This window comes from Gekko japonicus, unplaced genomic scaffold (genome assembly GCF_001447785.1).
Source record: "Gekko japonicus isolate JY-2015 unplaced genomic scaffold, Gekko_japonicus_V1.1 scaffold687, whole genome shotgun sequence".
NCBI classification, from domain to species: domain Eukaryota; kingdom Metazoa; phylum Chordata; class Lepidosauria; order Squamata; family Gekkonidae; genus Gekko; species Gekko japonicus.
In genome coordinates this window covers 455,111-480,006 of record NW_015161424.1, presented here as the reverse complement: position 1 = coordinate 480,006, position 24,896 = coordinate 455,111, and the positions used below count along the sequence as shown (strand labels likewise).

The following is a 24,896-nucleotide window of genomic DNA, read 5'->3' as shown; positions in this document are numbered from 1 at the left end:
AGTGTGTTAGCCACTCTGAGACTCCTTTGGGTAGTGAAGGGCGGGGTATAAATCCAATCTCCTCCTCCTCCTCCTCCTTCTCCTCCTCCTCCTCCTCCTCCTCCTCTTCTTCTTCTTCTTCTTCTTCTTCTTCTTCTTCTTCTTCTTCCCCTGTGAGACAGGGCTCAGGGCGGTGTACAACAAAACAAAATCTATGTACTAATAGCCGAGTGTCCCCAGTGCATGCAGATACTTATTTCTGCAAATTGGGGGCACATGGAGGCTCAATAGAAATTCCTGCACAGTTGAGGCATTACTTAAGTATGCAGAAAAATCTGAAATGTTAAAAAAATATATGGGGATACTTAAATCCCTCCAAAACTGAAACTGCGTTCTTGCGCATGCGTGGAGAACTGTGGCGGAGCTTGCTGCTGGCAGCTGTGAGGGAGCCAGGGGAGCCTTGGCAGGCGGGCAGCTGGGATCCGAGCAGGGCTCGCTGCTGTTGCTGTGCGGGGGGAGGGGGAGAAGCCACAGTGGGTGGGCGGCTGGGAGCCACGCAGGACTTGCCGCTATTGCCGCTGGGCGGGGGTGGAGAGCCTGGGTGGGCGGGCGGCTGGGACCCGGGCAGGGCTTGCCGCCGTTGCTGCTGGACTCACCTGAGGCCTCCTCCTCAGTGACGACCTCCTCCTGCTTTTCAGGAAGTGGGGCATACTCCCCCCAAGAGTATCGTGGGTCCCGCTTCTTGTTCATACCACTCTAAATCAGCATTTCTCAAATTGGGGTCAGGAGACCGTGGGGGACAACAAGTAAGGGGGTAAGTTCCTCTCATGCGAATCTGGCTAATGTAAGACAAGGACTTTCTACCATGGGGGAACATGATGGAATACTCTTCCTTTTTGTTCAAAAGATGGTGCCTATAGAGTTGCCATTGCTTGCAATTACCTGGCTTTCATAGCACCAGCCAGAAAATGCGCTGATTAATTGCTGGAATTCAGTAGCTCAACTAGTTGGCTGATTGGCACCAAAGAGATACCGCCCTAATACAGCCTTCATCAGTACTTCAGGAATAAAACTGAACAGGAATAAAACTGAGCTGTTTTCCAATGCGCAGGATTTCACCATAGGCAGACACGCACAACTGCGCGTACACAGACAATAATATCGAATGGCAGTTTTCAGTTGAACACCAGATGATCAGATTGAGTGCAATGCTTCTTATATTTTTATGAGCAGCTCTGAAAAATTTCCCAGGTCTCTTTCCTCCTCTAGTCAGTTGGCCTTTGGATAGAAGTTATTAACCAATAAACTGATTCCTTGTTGTTTCCAGCAAAAAGTCCCTTTTGAGTGGTGGCCCTATAGAACCAGCAATGCTCTGAGACATGACTTTGCAGGTCATGAAAACAAAAATAAAATATTGTACTGAAACTTGCTTTTAAAGTATAGTAGATGTACTTCTCTCTGTATTGTTCAGAAGACATTAGAAGATGGAGGCCTCCATGGGGCATGCATGGCTTGCATCTGGTGGGTGAGGGGAGCCCTTGTGGGTCCTCATCAAAATGGTGGCCTCTGAGTTGCCAAAGTTTAGAAACTGCTGCTCTAACCACACTGGCTCTCTCATTTTTAATTTTAGCATCTGTATTTTCACTGTGTAGAAAAACATCCAGATATCATTTACTGCTCATGAATTTAATAATCCGGTTACAGGCAGGTTAGGGATTGACTGGGCTTTTTAACTTTCTTTTTATTTGACAGAGCCACTTATCATTAAAGCCCTTCAAGTTTTGGTCTTTTCCTCCAGAGTTCAGTTATGGAATATTGTAGCTCAGTCCTATATTGTCTTGACAGAGATTGCAGAACTTCTAGATGAAAGGCTGCTAATTAGGACAGCTTGTCATTAGTCTATAAAAACAAAGCTGGTGGAATATTGCAAGTTGAGGCTTCCAGTCAGCAAATATAGGTTGCAACATATAACACTGCAGTGCACTGGTATTTCTGCGTTCCCAATGTTTCTACACATTGTCAATATTCAAAAGCAGGTTGGGGGGGACCTGCATTTCACATGTTTTATACAAAGCATGTATAGTTTAGAACTAATAATTGAAAACTTCAGATAAAAAGTACTGTCTTTATTTAAAACTCATTTATTCATTCAAAATTTCTGAAGAATGTATTTCATTTTTGACAGGCAGTCTTTTACAATATTGAAATCAAATCCTTGATTTCATCAAACCTTTCATATTCATTGCCTTATTCCTGGAAGGCTCATGCCAAAATGATTTAGTCTGATTTTCTTCAACAATGGTAGGTTGGCTTGACAGCATCTGACAAAACAATTCAGTGAAGTACACCATACCAGGTAAAAAGAACCTGAACTGGCTAGTAGATGAAATAATGCAGAATGGAACATGCAACTACGACAGAATTAATCCTGTAGAGGCTTTATTGTTTAAGAAAGGTTATATTTAATTTCACGTGAGCCAAATTTCAAAGCTATACAAGCATGTCTTTATCAACAATACATATAACAAGGGTCTTGAGTGTGGGTAAACATTTAAAAATGATTATGAGATGACCTAGAACATCTTCATTACAATATATTAGTTAGAAGCTGGCCTCTTAAACAAAGGCAGCCCTGAATCAATCCAATATAAATTAATGGGGGCAACTTATAAATAAATGTCTTTTAGTCTGTATTTTTAGACCTTTTCAAGTGAGACTACACAGCGAAGACAGAAATGGTTCCTTTGATCTGCTGCCTTCAAGCCCTTGAGCTGAAGTGGAAACTCAAGAGTGTCATGTTCATATAAGGATGTGTTTCTTGTTATAGAACAAGGAAACATCCAACGTGGCCTTTATGTTTCATGTGACTCTCAAAGCTCTTTTATTTCCTAAAGGCAAACACAGCAGCAAGATGCTACTCACTAAATGTTAACACCTTTAGGCCTATGCAAACATTTTTTTTTAGTCCTCAAATACTATATGGGTCTCCCTATATAACAAGCAGCCTAGATCTCCTTTCTCAGTCTGGCTATTGTGGTCTATAACACCTTTCTCCCTGCAGATATTTCATGACTAGCTTATCAGGATTTCCCCATTCTCATAGTGCTAAATAATGTACTTGTGAAAAGCAGGTCCCAACTGCCAGAGAGCTTTGTGGGAATAGGGAATTAAAGCTATATATAAATTGCATAGAGCTCCTGCTAAAAAGGGAAGCTTGGCAGTGTTTTGGATATTGCAAAGGGGTAGCTGTATTAGCCTGTCATATCAAAATAAAACAAAAATCTAGTGACACCTTAAAGACTAACAACACCAAGGTTCCCAAGAAATTGAATGGGGGGGGGAAGGAACTTGATTAGCTGTGCTGAGTATTGGGGCATATATGTGCATTTTGCCCTGACCTGGACAGCCCAGGCTAGTCTGATTTTGTAAGACCTTGGAGACTAAGCAGGGTTGGTCCTGGTTAGTATTTAGGCAGCAATGGCAAACCACCTCTGAATGTCTCTTGCCATGGAAACCCCACGGAGTCACCATAAAGTCAGCTGTGTCTTGACAGCAAAAAATGGTGCATTTTGAAGAGCCATCAAACAACTTTTTTCTCAAAGTGTATGGCGCTACAAACTTTACATGCAGTAGATTCAGGAAATACGTCTTTACACAGATAGTGATTAAAATGTGGAATTCGCTGCCATAGGATATAGTGATGGGCACAGGAATAAACAGCTTTAAAAGGGAATTAGATAGATTCATGGAGAATAAGGTTGCGGTCACACGTGCGAGATAACATGGGGGGGAAGCAAGGCTATTTGCTCCACAGGAATTTCACCCACATTTTTGCATGATCACACAGTCCCTGGGAGCTGCGTGGGCAGCCTGGCACTGCATGATCAGACGCAACTGCGGGTGAATCAGGGGTTTTTTTTGCCACGTGTTTCCGGTGCACTTCGATGGGGGATCGATGATTTGCATCTCTGCATTGAGTGCTCCCTATGCGATGATGTGCATACTAAAATGGGGGGAAAACCAAAGGCATGGAGTCCAGATGGCCCAATCGGACCATCCTGACGCCATGAGAGCGCACTGGCGCGATTACACAGGAGAAAGTCTGTTCCTGGCCCATAGCAAATCCGTTTGCTATTGGACTTTCCCTAGTATTTTTAAACTCTATTTCTGTGGAGGAGCAAAACGGGTTGCCAATGGGTGCAGGACGCTTCCCAGATGTTTGCGTCTGATCGCGCCTTTAAAATCCACCCAGCATTTGCGCCTATGGCACGGCTAATTCTGCGTGTGATCACGCCCTAGGTCTATCAGTGGCTACTAGCCATGGTGACCAAGGGGAACCTCCACGTTCAGAGGCACTAAACCTCTGAATCCTGGAGGCAGAAGGCAACATCAGGGGAAGGTCTCGGCCTCCATGCCCTGTTGTTGGACCTCCAGAGGAACTGGTTGGCCACTGTGTGAGACAGGATGGTGGACTAGATGGAACATTGGTCTGATCCAGCACGGCTATTCTTATGTTCATACAGCATTCTGAATAAAAACAGGTTGATGTTTTATATTTTCACAGGGATTATCCGTACAATTTATATTTACTTTTGAAACATAAAGTACTATTTGAATCTGGAAACCTGCATCAGGACATGAAACATTCTAGGTGAAAAAGTTATTGCGTCACCATTTTATGGTGAGATAAGTGCACCAAAAATAGAAAGTTATTGCAAACAATACCATATGAAAAAGATTGTTTATAACATGGTTATATTTATTACCTAGTCTAAGGAACCGAGAAAACCCACCCACATAGACTGACAATGGGCCTTCTTTTCCTTTGTATTGCGTGTTGTGATTCATGGATTTATTATGCTTTTTCTTATGTTTTTATTGACTTTCCAGCTCCCAATCTTTGTACAATGACTTTCACAGACACTTAGATGATCCCTTCTTGACATCTGAGCCACAAACTTAATGGAGATTTTTGGAAGAAGATATTAATCTTTCTCTTCCTGCCTTCAGTCTCTACGTAAACTTCAAGCCTCTGAACTTGCTCTGTAACCACCCAAGTGGCCAATCCCATAGATCTTGCTTTTGTATCTTCTGGTTTTTTGTTTGTTTGTTTGTTTTTAACTTTGAATGCAATCTTTTAAATAGAGGTGTTAAAACATGGCCAGGGTGTTTAACATCTCAGATACAGTTGCTTATCCAGCTGACACCCCTCTTGAGACAATGGAGGTACTGCAAAGGGAATACAGGAAGGGGGTAGTATGGGCTTCCTCAGGTTAAGAACACAAATCCAGACTGGTAGTAGCAGATCACTGTACCCTATCTGTCCAGGTCTAAATAGGATGGGCAGAGTGGGGTAGAAGGGTTGTAGGTCAGTTTGTTGCCCAGAAAGGAGGCTCCTCAGCTGATTCCTTCCCACTCCATATACTCTGCTTCTTCTACTATTTCAGTGGACCTTGCATGCAGTAAAATGAACTGGGAATTTTGTTTGTGAAGATCTACTCCAAAAATTGCAAATTTGGTTTACAACTTTATTTACAATTTCTAGAAATATTTAACTGAAGCAGTATTGAAAGTATATATGTTACAGTCTTTTAAATAGTAGCTCACTGATATTAAGGGTTGCCAACTCTGTGCTAAGAAATTCCTGGAGATTTGGGGGTGAAGCCTGGGGAGGGCTGGGTTTGGGGAAGGGGGGGGGGATTTCATTGGTGCATAATGCCTTAGAGTCCACCTTCCAAAGTAGCCATTTGCTCCAGGGGAACTGATCTCTGTATTCGAGATTAGTTGTAATTCCTGGAGATCTCCAGACCCCACCTGGGAGTTGGCAATGCTGTGTGTTCCTAAGGGCACTAAAAACAGGGGGTTCTATCCACCTTCAGATAAAAAAATGCATTGTAAACAGAGTGGAATGACTCATTAATAAAAACTCTGCGCAAGAGAGGATTTTTCAGAAATGAAAAATGTATCCTTGCTTATATATTTTTACAATGTAAACCACCACATATATATATGATGTGCACTAATGGCTTGTGTGATGGCTCATTGGAGGACTACCACCTTCTGATGTTGAGTGCTGCTGCAGAAGCGGGGGGGGGGACCCAATGACCTTGCAGTGACATTTAGTGATAGAAACTGGTAGTTCTGATGCCTGATTCAGTACTAATAGCAGCAACAGTTTCCCTTATTATTAACCCTACATAATATGAACACAGCTTATAAAAAGTAGAGTATGAATCCTGATTTGGTCTTCAGTAACTCATTCCTGACCTGGACAGCCCAGGCTAGCCCAATCTTGTCATATCTCAGAAGCTAAGCAGGGTCAGCTCTGGCTAGTATTTAGTCGGAAACCACCAAGGAATAACAGGGGTGTGACATTGAGGCAGGCAAATCACCTCTGAACATCTTTTGCCATGAAAACCCTATGGAGACACCATAAGTCCACTGTGACTTGATGGCAACAACAACAAATAACTTACTTTTTATTTTTTTTGGCCCCCTGAAGCGGAATTTTTTTTATTTTGCATTTTCTACACACTACACACTACAAATATGGGATGTGGAAAGGAGTACTAATGCCCTATCACTATTACTATGTGAAATGGGTCAGGGAGATCTAGATACATAAAGTCTACTGGATAGGGGAAGGAAAACTACCACTCTATTCTAAATCTCCTACTGGATATGGGGATAGGGTAAAGACTAATACAAATCACGATCTGAAAAGCTAAAATAATAGATCTTTTTAACCTATTAATACAGGTTATACTGAGATTAGTTCGATTATACAAATATAAAATTATTAGCTTGGCACAATTACTGCTCTTAGCACTCATGCTTTAGTTTTAGAGTCTTTTCTTCTTAGATTTCTTCGTTTTCTGCAATTTGGGAGCGGCCTCTCCTTTCTCCGATTCAGATGATTCTGATGATGAGGAAATTTGGCTTGTTGAGTCCTGTGAGTAGGACTCCTCCTCTTCTTCTTCCTCCACATCTGGTTTTAGATTATTTTCCTTCTGCTTCTTTTTTACATTGAACATTTGATCCATAAATCTTTCCGCTTTTGGAACAGAGTCAATTTTATATTTTTTATCCTGGTAATTAAAACTCAGCCGTTCCAGGTATAGCCATCTATACGGTGTTCCCTTTTTTTGCAGGGAGAGAGTAAGCATCCTGTATCTCATTCTTATCTTCAGGTATCCCATGGAAACGTAGAACATACATGGATCTTTCCAGCTGGAGCTGTATTAGTTGGGTTTTACCTGAGAATCTCTCCTTCTCTGCTTCATCCACTCTTTTATTAATATTCTCAGTCTGTTTTTCCATCTTTTACAACGTTTTCTCGGTTGCTGAGGTTCTCTTATCCATCTGCTTTAGTTGTTTTTACACATTATCTAGCTTGGTGTTAAGAGTAGTCATCTGATCCATTAGAGGGCACAGTGCATTTGCTAACAACGAAGAGAAGTCTATAGATGCTTCCTAGTTCTGGGAGGGAGTCGTTGGTATGTTATTTCCAGTCACCAGTTTTTTCTCCGGCGCTCTCCGTCCTCTCCCAGCCATAATATCAACAAGAAGTAAGTTTTCCAAAACAAAGCAAAAGTTATGCGTTTTAATTCCGCTTCGTATATTTTAGCAGCTTTTGCCTTCGCTTAACTTCTTATACGCTTGGTTTGGCTCAAAGTCTTTTTATTTTTTATTTACAACCATTTTTACAGTTTACTCATATGGGGGGGGCTTGAAATCTCCTCCCCCCGCGCTTCAAACTTAGGCACTTCCAATTACTATCAAGGCTCCATTCGCTTATTTTTCACCTGTGCTTTGCTTAACTCACAGTTTGTAGCCTTGGAAGTCTTTTGGAAGTCTTTTTAGGAGTTTGATCATGCTCGCTTGCTCTGGCAGTCGTCTCTGGGCGCCATGCTGGCTCCACGGCGACAGTACCTATCAGGGAAGAAGGTGAGCCTTAATTCCTTGGGCATCCCCTTGGAAGAGGCTCTCCTCAGCTCCCCAGGCTGGGAGTCTCCTACAGAGACCCCGGGGGGGGGGTCCGGGATGAACTCAAACCCCTCCCGTCAGCCGGATCTCAGCACATCTCCATCTAAGCGAGACGAGACGCATCCGAGCAGCACAACGCTTAAACCAGAAGTCAACAACAAATAACTTGTTAAGAGAAACCTACTTAGCTAATACCAGTTCTATCACTGGTAACCAATGCAACAAACTTGATCCACAAAAATGGTGTAGGGTATATAGTTGTGACACCATCATAAAAATTCTCAAAATATGCAGCTCACGACATGTTGGAAGCTGAGTTCTCTGGCCTGTAACAGAGCCAGTTTGATGTAGTGGTTAAGTGCATGGACTCTAATCTGGGAGAACTGGGTTTGATTCCCCACTCCTCCACTTGCACCTGCTGGATGACCTTGGGCAAGCCATAGTTCTGTCAGAGCTGTTCTTGAAAAAGAGCAGTTTCTGTCAGAGCTCTCTCAGCCCCACTTACCTCACAGGGTTTCTGTTGTGGGGAGGGGAAGGGAAAGGAATTTATAAGCCGCTCTGAGGCTCCTTTGGGTAGTGAAGGGCGGGGTATAAATCCAATCTCTTATTCTTCTTCTAACAGGCCTATTCAGCATGAAAATTATCAGATTCATCTGAGGCTTCCTCTTATGCTTGCACATTATACATTTAACCAGATTACACTTAGTGGACAAAATAAACCTTACACAATTATAACAAGAATAAGTATAAATAAAACAGTATAAGATGTTTGTAGTGAAATACAAGTAATACCTGAGAATAATAATCAATTAAAACCCTGGGATCACAATTCTAAGCAGCAGATAAAAAACACAACATTGCAGCATAAAAACTATAAAAAAAACCTGTCAAAAGATCTAATGTCACTATGAGGACAGAGCCAAAACAATGCATTACAACGAACAGAAAGTACTGTTAAACCTCCACACAATGGAAGGAGGAGAAGCAAGGACACTTCTATATAGAAGATATAGAAGAAACTTACAATCTAACTGATATGGTCTACAAAATGAAACCAGCACCTTCAAAGAAAAATAAAACTTTTGTTGAAGTTCATCTGAGACTCTATAAAGACACCGATACTGATGAAGCCCTCAAAACATTGATTTATACACTGACCCAGAGAGAGAGAGAAAAGCAATTTATGGAATTTCAAACTACTTTAAGGATTGACTACAGATGACTATTCCCAGAAAACAACTTCTACACCTATAAAGAAAAAAGACACAGAATTAAGACTTTAAAACTTAAAAAGAGAAACCAGAAAAAGAAGAAGAAGGAAGGATTGGAAAGCTACAACTTCTGAGAGAAATGTAGAGACTTATAATGGAGTAAGATCTAAAAATGGACTAAAAATGAGCTGAGAGAAAGAGTGAGAGTGAGTGTGTGTTTGTGAGAGAGAAGGGGGGGGGAGGGAGAGAGATATGTTTAGATAATCCAATTAGAAGAAAATAAGAACCATATGACCATATATAGTTAATGGAAGATTATACTAAAATACTTAGACAAAGGTTAAATTAGTAGAAAATAAGATTTGTATATCTATATCCTTGCAAAATATTATATGCACAAGGTGGAAAATTAACACAGTTTTAGATCATGTATGAGGTAGACTAACAGGAAAAAAATGTGTTAATGTTTGTTTGTCTTGAAAATAAAAATTATTTGTAAAAAATAGAAAAGAAATCAGCCAGCCAAACAGTATAATTAAAGCAAAAAAGTAATATAAAATCAAATAATAACAGATCAATATAAAATCAAAACAAATTTAGTCAACATAAAACTAGTATGTCAACATAAAAAAATAAGACACAGAATTAGGAAGGCGAGAACTCAAGAAAAGCTTGGGAAAGAGATGTGTTTTCATTTCATACAGAAAACTTAATAGACTCAGCATCATTCAAATGGCTAGAAGGAAGGCTTTCCAAAGTTGAGCGGTCACACAGAAAAGGCCCTGTCCCTCGTGGCCACCTAGTTTACCTACTTTCCCAGCAAAAGGGCTTGATCCAACAGAACTTCCAGGCCCTTAACTGATTCTATTAGTGATAATGCTAAGGTGAATAGTATAACTGCCTCAAGAGTCTCAGCCTTTCCAACCGGCAACACCTCTGTCTTAACATGTAAATCATGATGGGTAGACATAATGTGATCACAGTTGCCCAAACTAGTCACTAACTATGCTGTTGAAATCTGTCATATTACAATCAATTTATTACAATTTATTTATTTATTTGAGTTTTATCCCGCCCTACCCCGCAAGCGGGCTCAAGGCGGCTCACAATATATAAATATAACAATTTAAAAGATTAAAACATAATATGATAAAAGATTAAAATTCAATTGAGTTCTCTCTGTTTGTGCAAAGCTAGCATGCTAAAGGAGATCAATTTGACCCCAAGTTATGATTTGAAAAGCAGCCCAAATAGCCTAGTTTGGCCCAAGCTTGTCAGGGTTTTGGAGCTAACGAGCCTTCCAGTCACTGGCACATAGGTCAGGCTAGCCAAGGTTCGCACATGTTACATAGATGACAGAAAGTATCCCTAACTATGATTGGTACCTGAATTTTCATGAAAAGGCAAGATGAAAAATGACAACTCAATTTTTTACCGGACCTCCACTAGCCTTCAACATAAAGTGGCCAAGGGAGGCAAAATAACTTGTTGGCTACTTCTTTCTATCTGCATCCTCTCTGGCTTCTCTTGACTGAGTATAAAGTGAATGTTAATTCCTCCATCATGTAATGTACATTCCAAACTGTGTTTATGTTTGTGTAATCCTGTACCAGTATTGCAACAATGACAGGTGCAGTAACTGTTATGTCTACCAATAAAAGATAAGTTGTTAAGGCACACAAATATGAAGTAGTTTTACAATCTGGAACAAAATAACAGTGCAATCCTATGCAGAGTTACACCTTTCTATGCCCAAGGACTCCCACAGACTTAGAAGGGTACAACTCTGCTTAGGACTGCAGTGTAAATTAAAGTATTATTCATTATTTAACAGATGTATATTACTACTTCATGCAGTTCCAAGTAAGTAAAAATACTTCCAACTGGACAAGCAGGTAGAAATAATTATCATGTTTTAGATAAGAATTCTATATGATGACATAAAGAGAACAGACTCCTGAGACTTTCTTCCAACTGTTTTGAGAAACCAGGTAGTGATGTTTGCTAGCTAAGATGAAACATGTGAAACAAAAAGTAAACAGGCCCAAAGCTGCCTAAGGGAAAGTCAGCAAGATGGCAATTTCAATCATTTGGAATAATACTAAGCCAGCCCTGGGCTTTCCTCAGAGTGGAAATATCTCACCATTACTGCAGCATTTCAGCAAATCAGAATGCAGAAGAAAGGAACTCTTATGTAATCACATCAGTTAAACAGAACTTTACTCAGCATTTAAGTGTAAAATAATGAGGAAATTCCCTTTTTTGGGAACATAAATATTGATAAGGGAAAAAAACAATTCCCTTAAAGTTCTAGTTTTAAATCATCTGTTCAAATGGTTTGAAGTGACGAGGAATTAGCTACATACTAAAGAAGAATGACATGTAGGCACAAACTTGTTAATTTGAGGTACACGAGATATAAATGCTATTTCAAAAACGTCTGCCAGAAAATTTCATTATGATAACTAGCGTCAAAAATATTTAAAATATTTAAGGAACTTACCTAATCAGTACATTTTAGTATGTATCTGGTCATGTAGCCATCTTTAACTCAATCATCAGAAAATCAAAGGCAAATTGGCATGACTCAACCCAAACTTTAATACCGCATGATTGTGTCGTGTAAGCTTGTTTTGTGTGATGGCTGCTGTGGTTTTAGCAGAGAGATTAATGACTGGACCTAAACTGGCCTCCAAACCTTGCCTCAAGCTCTTTGAAGTCTGACCATCGTACCTGGCAAAACAACAGTGGGAACTAGGCTGGTGTCAGATCTAATCAAGTTGCCTGCCTCAGCATAGCTAACTATGGGGTGCACTAATTGGCCCAATTGCGGATTATACCTTTTGCTACAGATTCAGGACAATAATTTAGTCAAATGATGGTTTTTATCTCCTTCTAATTAAGATTCCGAAGTAGGAAGAAATAGGATTAGACAAGCTAACTTCAAAATTGTGTGTCTTAAAGTGGTATGAACTGAGAGTTTCTCTACTATTTTAAAATATGTACAGTGCTATGAAATATCAAGCAAACCATTTGGTATGTACACTCATTCTGTCATTTCCACAAGCAACAAACTAAAAAGAATCTTCATGACTATCCAGAGTCCAATACTCAGTACCAAAACGAAGCACTATTTTTGGATTGATTAAAATGTATTTAAGTGCTTAATGTAATTCAATTCTATTATTTGCTTATCAATAATATAAAGATAAGCTGTTTGTTTATAAGCACATAGTGACAGAACAGGTAGAAAAACCAGGAGTTTCGAGCAACTCATTCAGTGCACCCATTACCATGCTGTCACCTGAAAAACAACACTCTAGTGATACAAATGTAACACAGCAATTTTGTTCCAAGACTCCTCTGAATCCCTACACTGAGATACTCATCTGTTTTTCAGACAATTTGCTTTCATCACTATGACCATATGAGCATACTGTAGCCTGCTACTTAACTCCTACAATCTTCAACCACTGCATTCATAATTGTGTTCAAGAACATGTTGTGTTTTCCAATGTTTTCGTAAATGACATACATTAGGGTTAAAATTCAAGCCATTTGCTATTTATCATTTTTAATGTAAGTACACAACATGATGTTATTTTTTCTTATTTTAAATTTAAATATCTTTGTCTTTGTGATAAAATCATCTTCCTTGTATAGAATAGAGAAGTATAAACTGTGCTTCCTTTTTTACTGTCTAAAAACATAAAACTGTTTATACATCTCTATTTTATACAGGGAAGATGAAAAATGGGTTGAGGATTATCAGGACGACGATGCTGTACATTCAAAGAATACTGACCTGGTTTATCATGCAAGAGCTTTCTTTCCAGCAAGAATGGAAGTAAATATACGAAGGGCACACTAAGGAGGGCTGAAATTATTCAAGTAGATCATCTATGAAACTCTACAATTTTTTTCACTGGGTCCCTAATACTGATAAATTGTATGTCTTTACCCATAAGCAATATAAATTCTTTCTAGTGAGGCCACTGGGTTTCAACTTCGCAGCAACAAAACACTGATAACCAGACTTTTTATGGAAAGAGGAAACCTTCTGATCCTAGCTTCCTCTTGGAAAAAAAATCAATTTAGTGGTGTAATTTATTGCAATAGAAGAAAACTCTGCCAACTTGCCTATATCAGTGAAAACAATGACAGTTTCTGCATTTTAAACCCAAGCATGAATATTAAAGTCCCTTACTCTACTAGTGATTCAGAAGATGAACAGACTTTTGATGAAGTGAAATTATGTTAAAATGAACTGCAATACTATAGTGTTTAGTTCCATCAAATGTACTCTTTTCTGAGAACTAAAAAAATCTCACAAAGGAATCACCTTCTGTTAAAAGGGGGGGGGGGGATGATACAACAATCTTTACCGTGCATTTGGCTTTAAGTGGCTTTTAAATGGAGTATCACCAGTTGAGAAACTTCAAGTACTCATGCAGTGATGACCAGGCTGAAAAACTGGCTTCTTGATTAACTATTAACTACTTTCAATAGGACTAGATAATTAAGGACATTGATGACCATTATTAGAAGGAGGCACTTTAATTTGTCACTAGATAGGCTCTTTTCAACAATTTATAGGTTAGTGCAACTTGCCATTGTGGAGAGGGGGAGAGAGAGAGAACCCTTAAGTTACCTTATCAAGTGGCCAGCTAAAGAGGGCAGAGGGTCAAACAAGGGCCAAAGTGGTCACTTAAGGGTGAAATCCCAAACACCAAAGCAGTGCCAAGCCACATTGATCATCATTTGATGATGAAGTTAAAAATATGCTAATATATTGGTGGCAATTCTTCCTTTTACGGTTTCAAGCAGTTAAGACAAGTGGCCTGCTTAACAGCTTTTCATTTGAAATGAGATTAAACTGAATGATTTGTCAGGCTGCTCAGCTATTTTATGTCTTTGTTTAAAAGCTGCAGAGACTGTACTGCTTACTATCCCACCTCCCCCCAAAAAACTATCCCATTTTTTTTTTTTTTGCTCAGGATTGACTTGGTTAATCAGCTCTAATTACTTAATAGTTCTATTTTATTTGCTCTTATCACAATTAAAATGAATTTATCTTTTATATTGTTACTTGCTATCCAGGGACTCTGCATAAAGGTCAGAGGAAAAAAGTTTACATTAAGCAAAACGAAATGAAAATCAGTATCAAAGATACTGTGTTTAAATAATAAACATGACCCAGTAGCATAAATAAAATAATTTTTGAATACTGATAAGGACATTTATCCCTTACACCACTTCAATTTTAGGCATCACACATTTTTTAAAAAAATCAACTGAAGTAATGACATGTAGACACTTTCCCACTTACTAACACAAGTAAATTCAAGTCATTAACATTGAATTAAAAATGGTCCTGACATAGTTAGAAAAAAGTATGTCATGCTTAGTTATTGAAAACTGTGGCCCATTTTTATTCATTCATTTTAAAATATTTTTCTGAACACTCTACTATTTGTATTGTAAAAATTGGTTTCTTTTTCATTATAAAAACAATGCTTTATAAAGCCCACAAACCCAGCTAAAAACTATGCAGCATCTGATGCAAATTAAATGTAGTTAGTTACACATTGAAGCAAGGATTTTACTTTTCTTCCAGAACTGTATTTTTTTTTTTTTAAAAACTTACCTCAATAACAAACAGCTTCCTTCTCAATCTAAAAGCAAGGTCCTTCATATCTGACACATTACAGTTGAAGCTATTAAGCCGAGGAATCTGTCGTATGTGAATCAAACCTTGTGAAAAGTAAAAGTAATGGAGGTCAAAATTAAGAAAATGCTGATATCCAGATGCGTAAATTAATGTCTTACAGCAGAATTCAGTATATTTACACACACTCATCCTCCCCTTTTTAAACTGGAGCTTACGACCAGGAGCAATGAAGCAAACGGTGCGATTATACTCAAGTAATCAAGCAGAATAAGATAAACAGAAATCCTTGTGCGAGGAAAACTAATTGCACTTTGGTACAGAGGTACAGATGTAAAGAGGGATCTTAATACTTGTCAAAACTACAGCCGGTTTGTGTGTGATTTTCTCTTGTATTTACAGTAAGCAAATATGGCTATCACCTTGCATGCTGCCCACGGCACCACTGAGTGATCTTTATTTTATTAAATGCACCAGTAAGCAGCCAGCAAAGCAAGGCTCATGGGTTACTGATAACAAGTGAAGCTCTAATGAAAAGTATTCTGTTTTGCAGCTTGATAATGACTTTTTAAAAACTCTACTGGGAAGCAGAAGTGTTGTGTGATAAGTTTTAACTACTCCATAAGCACAACACAAATTGTTTTCTGCACACAAGACTTCCAATGAGCTTGCTGGAATTTTACAACAATACTAGGCACACTGCAAGCTCTGCATTCTGTCAGCTGAGTCTCAAGCTGATTTCTTCTGACAAGGATACTGGATGGTTTCTACTATGCAGCTTAGTATAGTTCCTGAACAACCCAAGGTTCATTTTCCACAGTCGAAAATAAGAAATATTTTAGAAGATATCACAATTAAAGCTTGTATGAGTCATTCAACAAATCCAAAGTAGCTAGAAAAAATACTGGACTACTCAAATTGTGTTTTTGGAAGCAATACTAGCTTGGTGAGCATTCTCTGATGTAAAGTAACAATCGATGTTTTAGGAAAGAAATTACAAAGTTTATGTACATAAAATAAAATCAGTTATTTTGAAATTAAACACTTCCTAAATCATCTAAAATATAACCAATTTGCATTTCTGAATGCTAGAATATCAGTTTTGTAGCACACAATGCAGCAGCAATATATAGGTCACATGTAATTTCATTTATATAACATTCAAAGCATTGGCCCCAATCCACCTAAAATTAGTCTTGACTACTGCAAATTGACATTAATGGAACAAGTTTGTCACAGGTATCTTAAACCCCATTACTTTCAGTGGTATTCTCACAACCAGCTTCAACTGCACAGAAGCCATTATTTGAAAGGAAGTTACAACTATTTTAAATGAAGCTTGGTTCCATGTAATAGTTTAAGCTATAATTTGTGTGTGAATGACACTGCAAATATAGACAGAACATCCTTCGATGTTTTCTCTGCGGTGGCTTCTGTTCGCAAAGAGACCAGCCACTGTTTAGTTTTGAAAGCACCTTGCCTCTTCAGGGGAGGTATTATTGGAAAGAGCTGCCAGAATACCTGTGCATTAATTATTTCTTTTTTATCACAATCACTATGTTTAGAATTGCATAAACAGGCAATATAAATATGATCAACTCAATGAAATAAAGCCTATTTCTTGGTTAAGGTTTCGATATACTCAAGATGTTTTTACTTATTAGCAACAGACTGTATTTTGTCTAGTACCTGTCCATGGCAAACCACTGTCCCTGTTTTACTTTTGAGGAGCTCGGAAAAAAGAATGCTGTTAGTGTGCTTAATCACTACATACCTAGATCACATCAGTGAATGTGTTGGTGTTACAACTATCCATAGTAAAATACAAATCCTACCCACTGTAAGATTACTAAGCAAAGCATTCTTGCTAAACAAGAAAAATGTGTTTTGGTCAATTTATGAGCATACAGTACTTAAGAAGCTGATGCAGGACACTTTAAATGAATGCAACAGGTTGACCAGCAATGTGTGTGCATGTGTTAAAATTATGAACCTTCCTGTGAGAACAAGGGCTTTAATAACTCCTTAATTCTTGAGCGTGTTTTCTTCAGTGAAATGTCAGAGGTGACACATTTCCTATTAAACCATTCAAAACTGTACACTGAACAAAAATAATTTATTAAATTAGAAAACAAATACTGCAAAAGTCATGACTTTTACCTTGGAAACCACCTCTGTTTACTTCTTTACAGAACTCAGAATACAAAAACACATTTCTCAAGCATTTAGATAATTCTCCAGAAGTTTAAAAACAAGCTTTTAAATAGTGGAGGAACTTACACACACAAAAAAAAGGCAGAGGGTTAGCACAGAAAGGAAGATAAATTTAAAAATGCAACTACAATGCCAAAATATATAAGGAAATGTGTTTATTATCATAAATATTCCCACCACTATTAAAAAGTGATGAATCTGGAAATATCATAGGCCACTTCTGCACTGTCATTTTTGTCACCTGTTTGTCCCTATTGCTTTGGGTCCCGTCCTCCCCATCCTTTCCACATGTATTTTCCTCCCTCTGGGACTACTAGAGAGAGCAAAGCACACTGGGGAGAAAAAGACCCTGAAGCAATAGGAACAAATGAGTGACAAAAATGACAGTGCGAAAGTGGCCATAGCTGACTCTATCAGTGCTACATGGACCTGTAACGAATGGGGAAAATAGCAAAGTCTTTTTCTTCAGTAGCTTTTGTTCTCTGATTTTGTCACTATACAGTAACCACTGCAAGAAAATTATTTCCACATATTATTTACTGATTTAACAAACTAGTGCCTTAGCCTTGCTTGCTGACACAAAATTCCAGAGCGCTATCCAATTTGCATTTCCATATCTAATGTAGAACAGTATTTCCATATTCTTACAACTTTTACAGAAGAGCTTAAACAAATAGCAGCCTTTAGACTGGAGGTTTCCATGGAATTACAGTAGTGCTACAATAATAATAGTAGTAATTTATGCACACTCAAGCCAGTACTCCGTATTAGCTAAAACTGTCATTCAGAGCTTAGCCTCTCACTAAGTTTTAAACTTTAACAAGTGGTATTGTAAGACATTTCACCTACCCCCCCCAACCCCTGTAAAAAAGGATCCATATAAAGATGTTAAGCATTTTAATCACCCATTAAAATGTTGCATAGAAAATGTTTCTACAGCAGAAGTCCTATCATATACAATTTAAATTTTATTCTAAACATTTGTCTTAATTAAAATCAAGGAAATTAATTAGGAGTCTTTAGACGGAAAGCTTCCCACCATGTTGTACCATTTCGCTATTTGTTTACTGAAATATATTACTGTTCTCTATTTACCAATTGGCAGTTCAAAACTATTGATTTCATGACAATTACAGTTTGCTGGTCAGATGATTGCCAGACCTGCTCTCCATGTGAATTCCCCAAAGCCTGCCGGTTGAGATGTACCTCTGATTGAGCCATGCCTCAGTAATGCAGCATGACAACATGCAAGGAGTAGCCATGTTTCCTTAATGCATTTTAATGAAAAACTGCCTAAATCAAAATCGGTTAACAAGGTGAACCATAAAAAGGGATATTCAAAAATTAAATCAAATTCTACTTTATGTCAGATACTCCAGTTGGAGGGTAAACTGCTCTAAGTGTCCAAGAAGCACTTAGGGTAGACTTTTTGCATTGCTAAGGATGGAACTTACCATGGTAATCCTTGTATAATGGATTGGTTTCTCTCTCAGAGCCGATAAATGATTCAAGACCAACTACCGTATCTGACAAGTTAGTAACACGTTCCATAATTGCTTTATTCTGTAAAACATGGAGACAATATGCACAACCCATATGATGAAAAAGGTAATTAAGGTTCAAAGAATAATTCTTTATCTTAATGACAAACTGAAGTAAAAATAGGTCATAATACCAAGAAATTCTTTAAAATGTGTCAGGTCAAAGTTTATAAAAATGTTACAAGGCTTTGGATGACAGAGTATATCCCTTAGCTATCCCATATAGCACTGTAACATTTCTATAAACTTTTTACTATTAAAATTACGGCGAAATACAAAGGATATATAGTATTACATTCTACATCTGGGTAAAAAAATGAGGAACACGCATAATAGATACACAATACACTTCTGTGTAGCAGTATGTGTGAACAAGATCTTGGGGTACGTCTGGACTATAAGTTAAACATGAGCAGCCGATGTGATGCAGCAACAAAAAAGGTGAATGCGATCTTGGAGAGTATCAACAGAGGCATAACATCCAAATTGCTAGATGTCATAGTCCCGCTGTACACTGCATTGGTCAGGCCACATCTGGAGTATTGTGAGCAGTTCTGGAGGTCTCACTTCAAAAAGGATGTGGACAGAATGGAGCGGGTGCAGAGGAGAACAACAAGGATGATTGGGGGCCTGGAGACCAAGCCCTATGAGGAAAGGCCGAGGGACTTGGGAATGTTTAGTCTGGAGAAGAGGAGGATGAGGGGAGACATTTTTGCTCTCTTTAAGTATCTGAAGGGCTGTCACTTAGAGGAGGGCAAGGACCTGTTCCTGTTGGCAGCAGAGGACAGGACTCGTAATAATGGGTTTAAATTAAGGGCAGGAATGTACCGGTTGGATATTAGGAGAAACTTTTTTACAGTAAGAGTTGTTCAACAGTGGTGAACAGGTGGTGAGTTCCCCCTCATTGGCAATCAGTAACCAGTGCCTAGACAAACACTTGTCAGGGATGCTCTAGGCTGATCCTGCATTGAGCAGGGGTTGGACTAGATGACCTGTATGGTCCCTTCCAACTCTGTGTGATTCTATGATTCTACAATTTATTATATATACATAAGGCATGATCCAGCCAAACTGGATTTCAATGGAAGAGTTAAGCAGGTATAATAGGAAGGAACCAATATATTTATTACAGTACTTTGAATACATTTAACATTATTATGGTTCTTGCATTTAGTCACATTTTTAAACAATTGAAACTTAAAAAACCCTGGACTGCCAGTGGTGGTGAAAAGTGCTGTCAAGTCCCAGCTGACTTATGGCAACCCCGTAGGGTTTTCAAGGCACGTGATGTTTAAAGGTGGTTTGCCATTTCCTGCCCTGGTATTCTTTGGTGGTGTCCCATCACACAAGGCTGATCCTGCTTAGCTTCTGAGATCTCATGAGATCAGGCTAGTCCGGGCTACCCAGGTCAGGGCGGACTGGTAGTAATCAATTTGTAAATAGCAAAATAAGATATTTGCCCGAATACAACAAGACTTATATATGATCAAATCTTGGTTTCCATACATGTATGAGTGTTCCAGATCCAAACACAGAACTGGATGCTGCTACAGAAGACATGTGAAGGGGGGGGGGGCGGTACTGAATCCAGCACCTTCTTTCTTTTTTTATTTTCCAACAGATATTTAGAGCAATTCTGTGTGGGGGAGAGACAAGGATTCTATCCCCATCACCCAGTTTTTTAACCTATATTTATAGAGTTTACTAAATTAAGTCTAATCAAAACTGCCATTATACATGGATATCTGTTAAGTAATGAATGCTAACAAACACTGTCATGTCAATTCCATACTATTTTGTCTGTTCAAAGATTTAGCAACAGGAATTTCTCTTCCAGGAGTCCCAACACTTATTTAATCATTTTAGTATCTTGCATGTTAACTCCCTTCATCTGAAATCAATGGGATTCAAACGGCTTAATTTTGATGGACTCTACCCAGATTGTTTTATGTTGATAATGACTAAAAGGTTTTTATTTCCCACTTTATTCTTTATGCACATGTACTTCTCACTCAACCTAATGGATGCACTTAAAAATGTTTGCTGGAAACACATGAAGGCTGTCGTATGATATGTTTGAAGAGATTGAAAAGGATCCTGGATTCAATTCACAAGGCATGATGATAACCACTCAGCAACAAATAACCTGGCCAGAATATGCTACTCATGCAAAGTAAGATTGAATGACTCTGCACTACTTGAATTTTTTTCACAGTACCAAATAGGTTTGTCAGACAAATGGTCAAAACAGGAACCACTGATTTTATTGGGTATCATATCACTGTACTCAGTTTGACACTACTCTGTCTCTAGCTATGACAATCCTTCATGTCCCATAGAAAAGGAAATTGGGACAAGAAGCAGAAATAAATATCTTTCCTGACCCCAATGGGCAACAGCTAAGGCAAAAAATGATCTTAATTAAAATACCCTTCATAAACACAACAAGTTCTGCCTTTCACAGTTATTTGTTCTAGCAAACAAAGAGGCTATTAGAAAACCTGATATTACTTATGGAAGCCACTTTTACTAACTTTCTATGCAAGTATTTGTTGTTATAAGACCTAGAGCTGCATCTCCACTGCAATTCTTTGATGTATTTACAGATTCCAACTGTAAGTGCCAATTTCCATTTTCTCAATAGTTCAATTTCTAAAAAACTCAATTTTGGCTATAATCCATACTGTTTAGTCTATCAGAAACACATCCAAAACATGAATTTGCCACACATTTTTTTGTATGTTACACTTACGTTGCCATCAGCTAATATCCTGAGATTTCCCACTTCTATTATTTCCAACGTATGTTTCATCAAATACAGGACTTTACATTTTGAATTTACTGAATGTCTATTATTCACAAAGTCTCTGGTTTATGATCAACAATTACTCAGTCTGTAAATTTATTAACAGGGCCTCCTAAATTTACTGAATTTCTATTATTCACAAAGTCTCTAGTTTATGATCCACAAAGTCTGTAAATTTATTAACAGGGCCTCCTAATTTGGTATCAACAGTTTCTTCAAAATACTTCTACTTCCCTAAGTGTTCTTGAAAAACTCCATTATTTACTTTTTTCCATCTTGAAAGTTTGACTTTTATAAATTCTATTATCTTCTCTTTATTCCTTATTAATCGTATAAACCAAAAAAATGTTTTCTTCAGACAGAATATCAGATTCATTTGTTAAGATGCACCCATGCTGTGTTTGTGATGAACCCCTACTGCATTACAACCTCTGTTATTTTTTCCTGGTTATTTTTCATTATTTTTTACTGTTTGTTCTAAGGTATCCTACCATTTCAAACACATATTCTTTTTCCTTGAAGAAAGATAAAATGTTAGTTATTGTGTACTTATCAGGGAGTTCCCACCTGAGTTTGATTTATTATAAATGGTTACTAGTGTGCTTATTTCATATGGCAACATCTAATATTCTGGAATGGAATTACGCCATTCCTCTATGAGAATGAATGAAAATCTTTAGAGTGCAATGCTGTACATGTTTAACCAGATAAGTCCCACTGTGTTCAATGGGCCTTATTCCCAGATAAGTGTGAATAGGATTGCATTACTCTCAGGTACATCAAAATTATGCTGATCTACATCAGCTTCCTAATGAAATCCAAGGGTCATATTAGCCACAATAGTAGATAATTCATTAACTAATCCAGTTAATTTTTTAATTGAGAGACAGGACCCCTCTGTGAATTTTGGATCTGGGCTGCAGTTTAGGGAGTAAAGTTTGTCAGAACCTTCCTCTGTGTTTTTTCCTCACCTTTTTAAAAAAAATTAGTAATACATATAAATTCATTACACAAGTGTAAGTACACCATCAGAACCTTGAAATTTTAACAAAAGAAAAGAAAATACAGGCTTAAACCAAGATTGGGAGGGGGAGAATCATCTTTGTAAACTGGATTATTCAAAACAATATCTTGTGAAAACAGAAATTGGATTAGTGGAAACCAAATTGACATGAAATTATTGTGGACTTTATCTGAGTATGGTTGGATAGTGCCAACAGTGATCTTCACCATAATAAAATAAGACCATATATGATTAAACCAAGTATCAATGTGGGGTGACAAAGGATTTTTCCAGTAAGCAGCAACAGTATTTCTTGCTGTTTGCCCCTCTCACTTCAAATGCCTCCCCTCACCAGCCATTTGCCAAGAAACAAAAACAACTTACAGCAGGTCATTTGAGGTCAGTAAAATGATGTGGGAGAAAGAGTTACGCTACCACCAAAGTAAGAAAAACTACATTTTGAATTTTTTTCACACAAGTAGGTACTGCAGACACACTGCTAATGCAAATACATCACTCATATAATAAGACTAGGAGTAAGGCCCACTGTGGGAAGAAATACAACAAGATCTAGAAAGAAGCTTCAGGTGCTTTCTTAATAAGGGGAGGACCAGACCTGTAGATTTGAGGGGCAGAGGTTGGGGAGGCCAGGGTTTGGGATGGGGAGGGACCTCAGAAGGGTATAATGCCACAGATTCCACTGCCCAAAGCAGCCATTTTCTCCAGGAGAACTGACCTTGGAGATCTTCAGGTGCTGCCTGGAGGTTGGCAATATTAAGTGGAGGGCCAGGTTTGTTGAAGGACTTGAGATATAATGCCATAGAGACAGAGGTCATTTCGGGGGGGAACGCGGGGGGACGCAGTTCCCCCGGGTGAGGTGCAGGGGGCGGGGCACATGACGAAGCCCCGCCCCCTGCTTCCGGCCGCCCCGCTTCCAGCCCTCATTCAGCCAGGAGGAGGCAGGAGAAGAGGGAGGGGAAGTTGCTTCCTCCCCGGCTCTTCCTCCCCGGCTCTCCCCACCCCTGCCTGCCTGGGGCCAGGGAGGGCCTGGCGGGGGCTTCCTCGCACTCCCGCTGGCCTTGCAGGTCCACCGCCGGGCCCCTGATGTCAGGGGGTGTGGCATATGCTAATGAGTTATGCTAATGAGTCCCCCTAGCTCTTTTTCTACGAAATGACCCCTGCATAGAGCTCACCCTCCAAATCAACCTTCTCTTTTCCCCCAGCCCCTTTCAATTCCAAAGCTGCTTCCTGTTTAACACTCAAATTAACAGTTTAACTGATTCCCTGTTAATGCCCCATGGCCTCATGGGACTCCCAACCTGGGAGTTGTAGTTCTAATTACCTTTGCTATGGTTGCAGTAAGGCCAGCTGAGAACTACAATTCCCAAAGTGCAACCTGTCAAAAGTGGGGGTGTAAGAATGGAGAGGGGCAGTGGTGGCTCAGAGGTTAAGATGCTGAGTTGCAGACCAGAAGTTCTGTAGTTCAGCAGTTTGAGACCCTAGTGCCGTGTGACAGAGTGAGCTCTTGTCTCTGGCCCCAGCCAATCTAGCAGTTTGAAAGCAAGAAAGTGCAAGTAAATAGGTACTGCTTCAGTGGGAAGGTAACAGTGTTCCATGCGCGTCAGTGTTTATTTATGCCAGCCACGTGACCATGGAAACATCTTCGGACAGCGCTGGCTCTTCGGCTTGGAAACGGAGATGAGCACCACCCCCTAGAATCGGATTCGACTGGCTTTCGTGCAAGGGAAACCTTAAAAATGGAAAAGCTGGTGGGATGGGCCAATCATGCGAAGACATGATAGAAAAAGATGAAAATTTCTCCCTATTCTCACAACCTTTGGATGGCTGGTATATCACAAGGTTAATCTACTATTAAAAAGAGGAAGTAGTTTGAGAAATCAAACATTCTCCTCTTCCTCTCATTGGCTTTCTGTACAACTTGCAAATCTATGGAGGGTCAGAGAAATCTTCTGAACAAAATGGCATCTAGCAAAGTAGGCTGCAGGAAGAAGTGAGAATGGGATGAAACTGCTCCACTCTTGCATTAATGGAGAGCACCTCAGCACCTCTTGCATTAATGGAGAGCGCCACTTGATTAAAGAGGATTTTTTTTACCTGATTCCCTTTTCTTCCTGTAGCCCATCTCCTTCCATGCTGCATTGGCTTGTTATTCAAGAGGATTGCCCTGTGACAAATCCAAATCTGGCACAGTAAGAACACTCAACCCAAACATTTCTGGGTACACATGGGGCTGCTCCGGGAAAAGGAAGTTAGGAAAGCTCTGCTTCCATAAACACCTCCTACTTGGACTGTAAAAGCTACAGCAGAATCTATCTAAAAATGTGGCAAAAGAAAGTTAATGTTAATAAGCTTAAGGTTGATTCACACTGGGAAAAAGTCTTAGCTTTAAATATACATTGATGGGTTCTGTACTGGATGAGACCAAGTTTGAAAGAGATCTTGGTGTTATAGTGGATAGCTCAATCAA

The 24,896-nt window shown here is 39.0% G+C and overlaps 1 protein-coding gene across 1 annotated transcript in view; it reads right to left on the bottom strand.

The window, feature by feature from the left end:
- The window catches only part of ELP4 (elongator acetyltransferase complex subunit 4), a 255,713-nt gene that overhangs the window by 111,581 nt on the left and 119,236 nt on the right, over nt 1-24,896 (bottom strand). Inside the window, exons 8-9 of the mRNA XM_015428447.1 lie at nt 18,513-18,621; nt 14,824-14,930 (exon numbers count right to left, since the gene is read on the bottom strand). Of these exons, the coding sequence (XP_015283933.1) occupies nt 14,824-14,930; nt 18,513-18,621 (216 nt within the window). The remainder of the gene's footprint in view (nt 1-14,823; nt 14,931-18,512; nt 18,622-24,896) is intronic.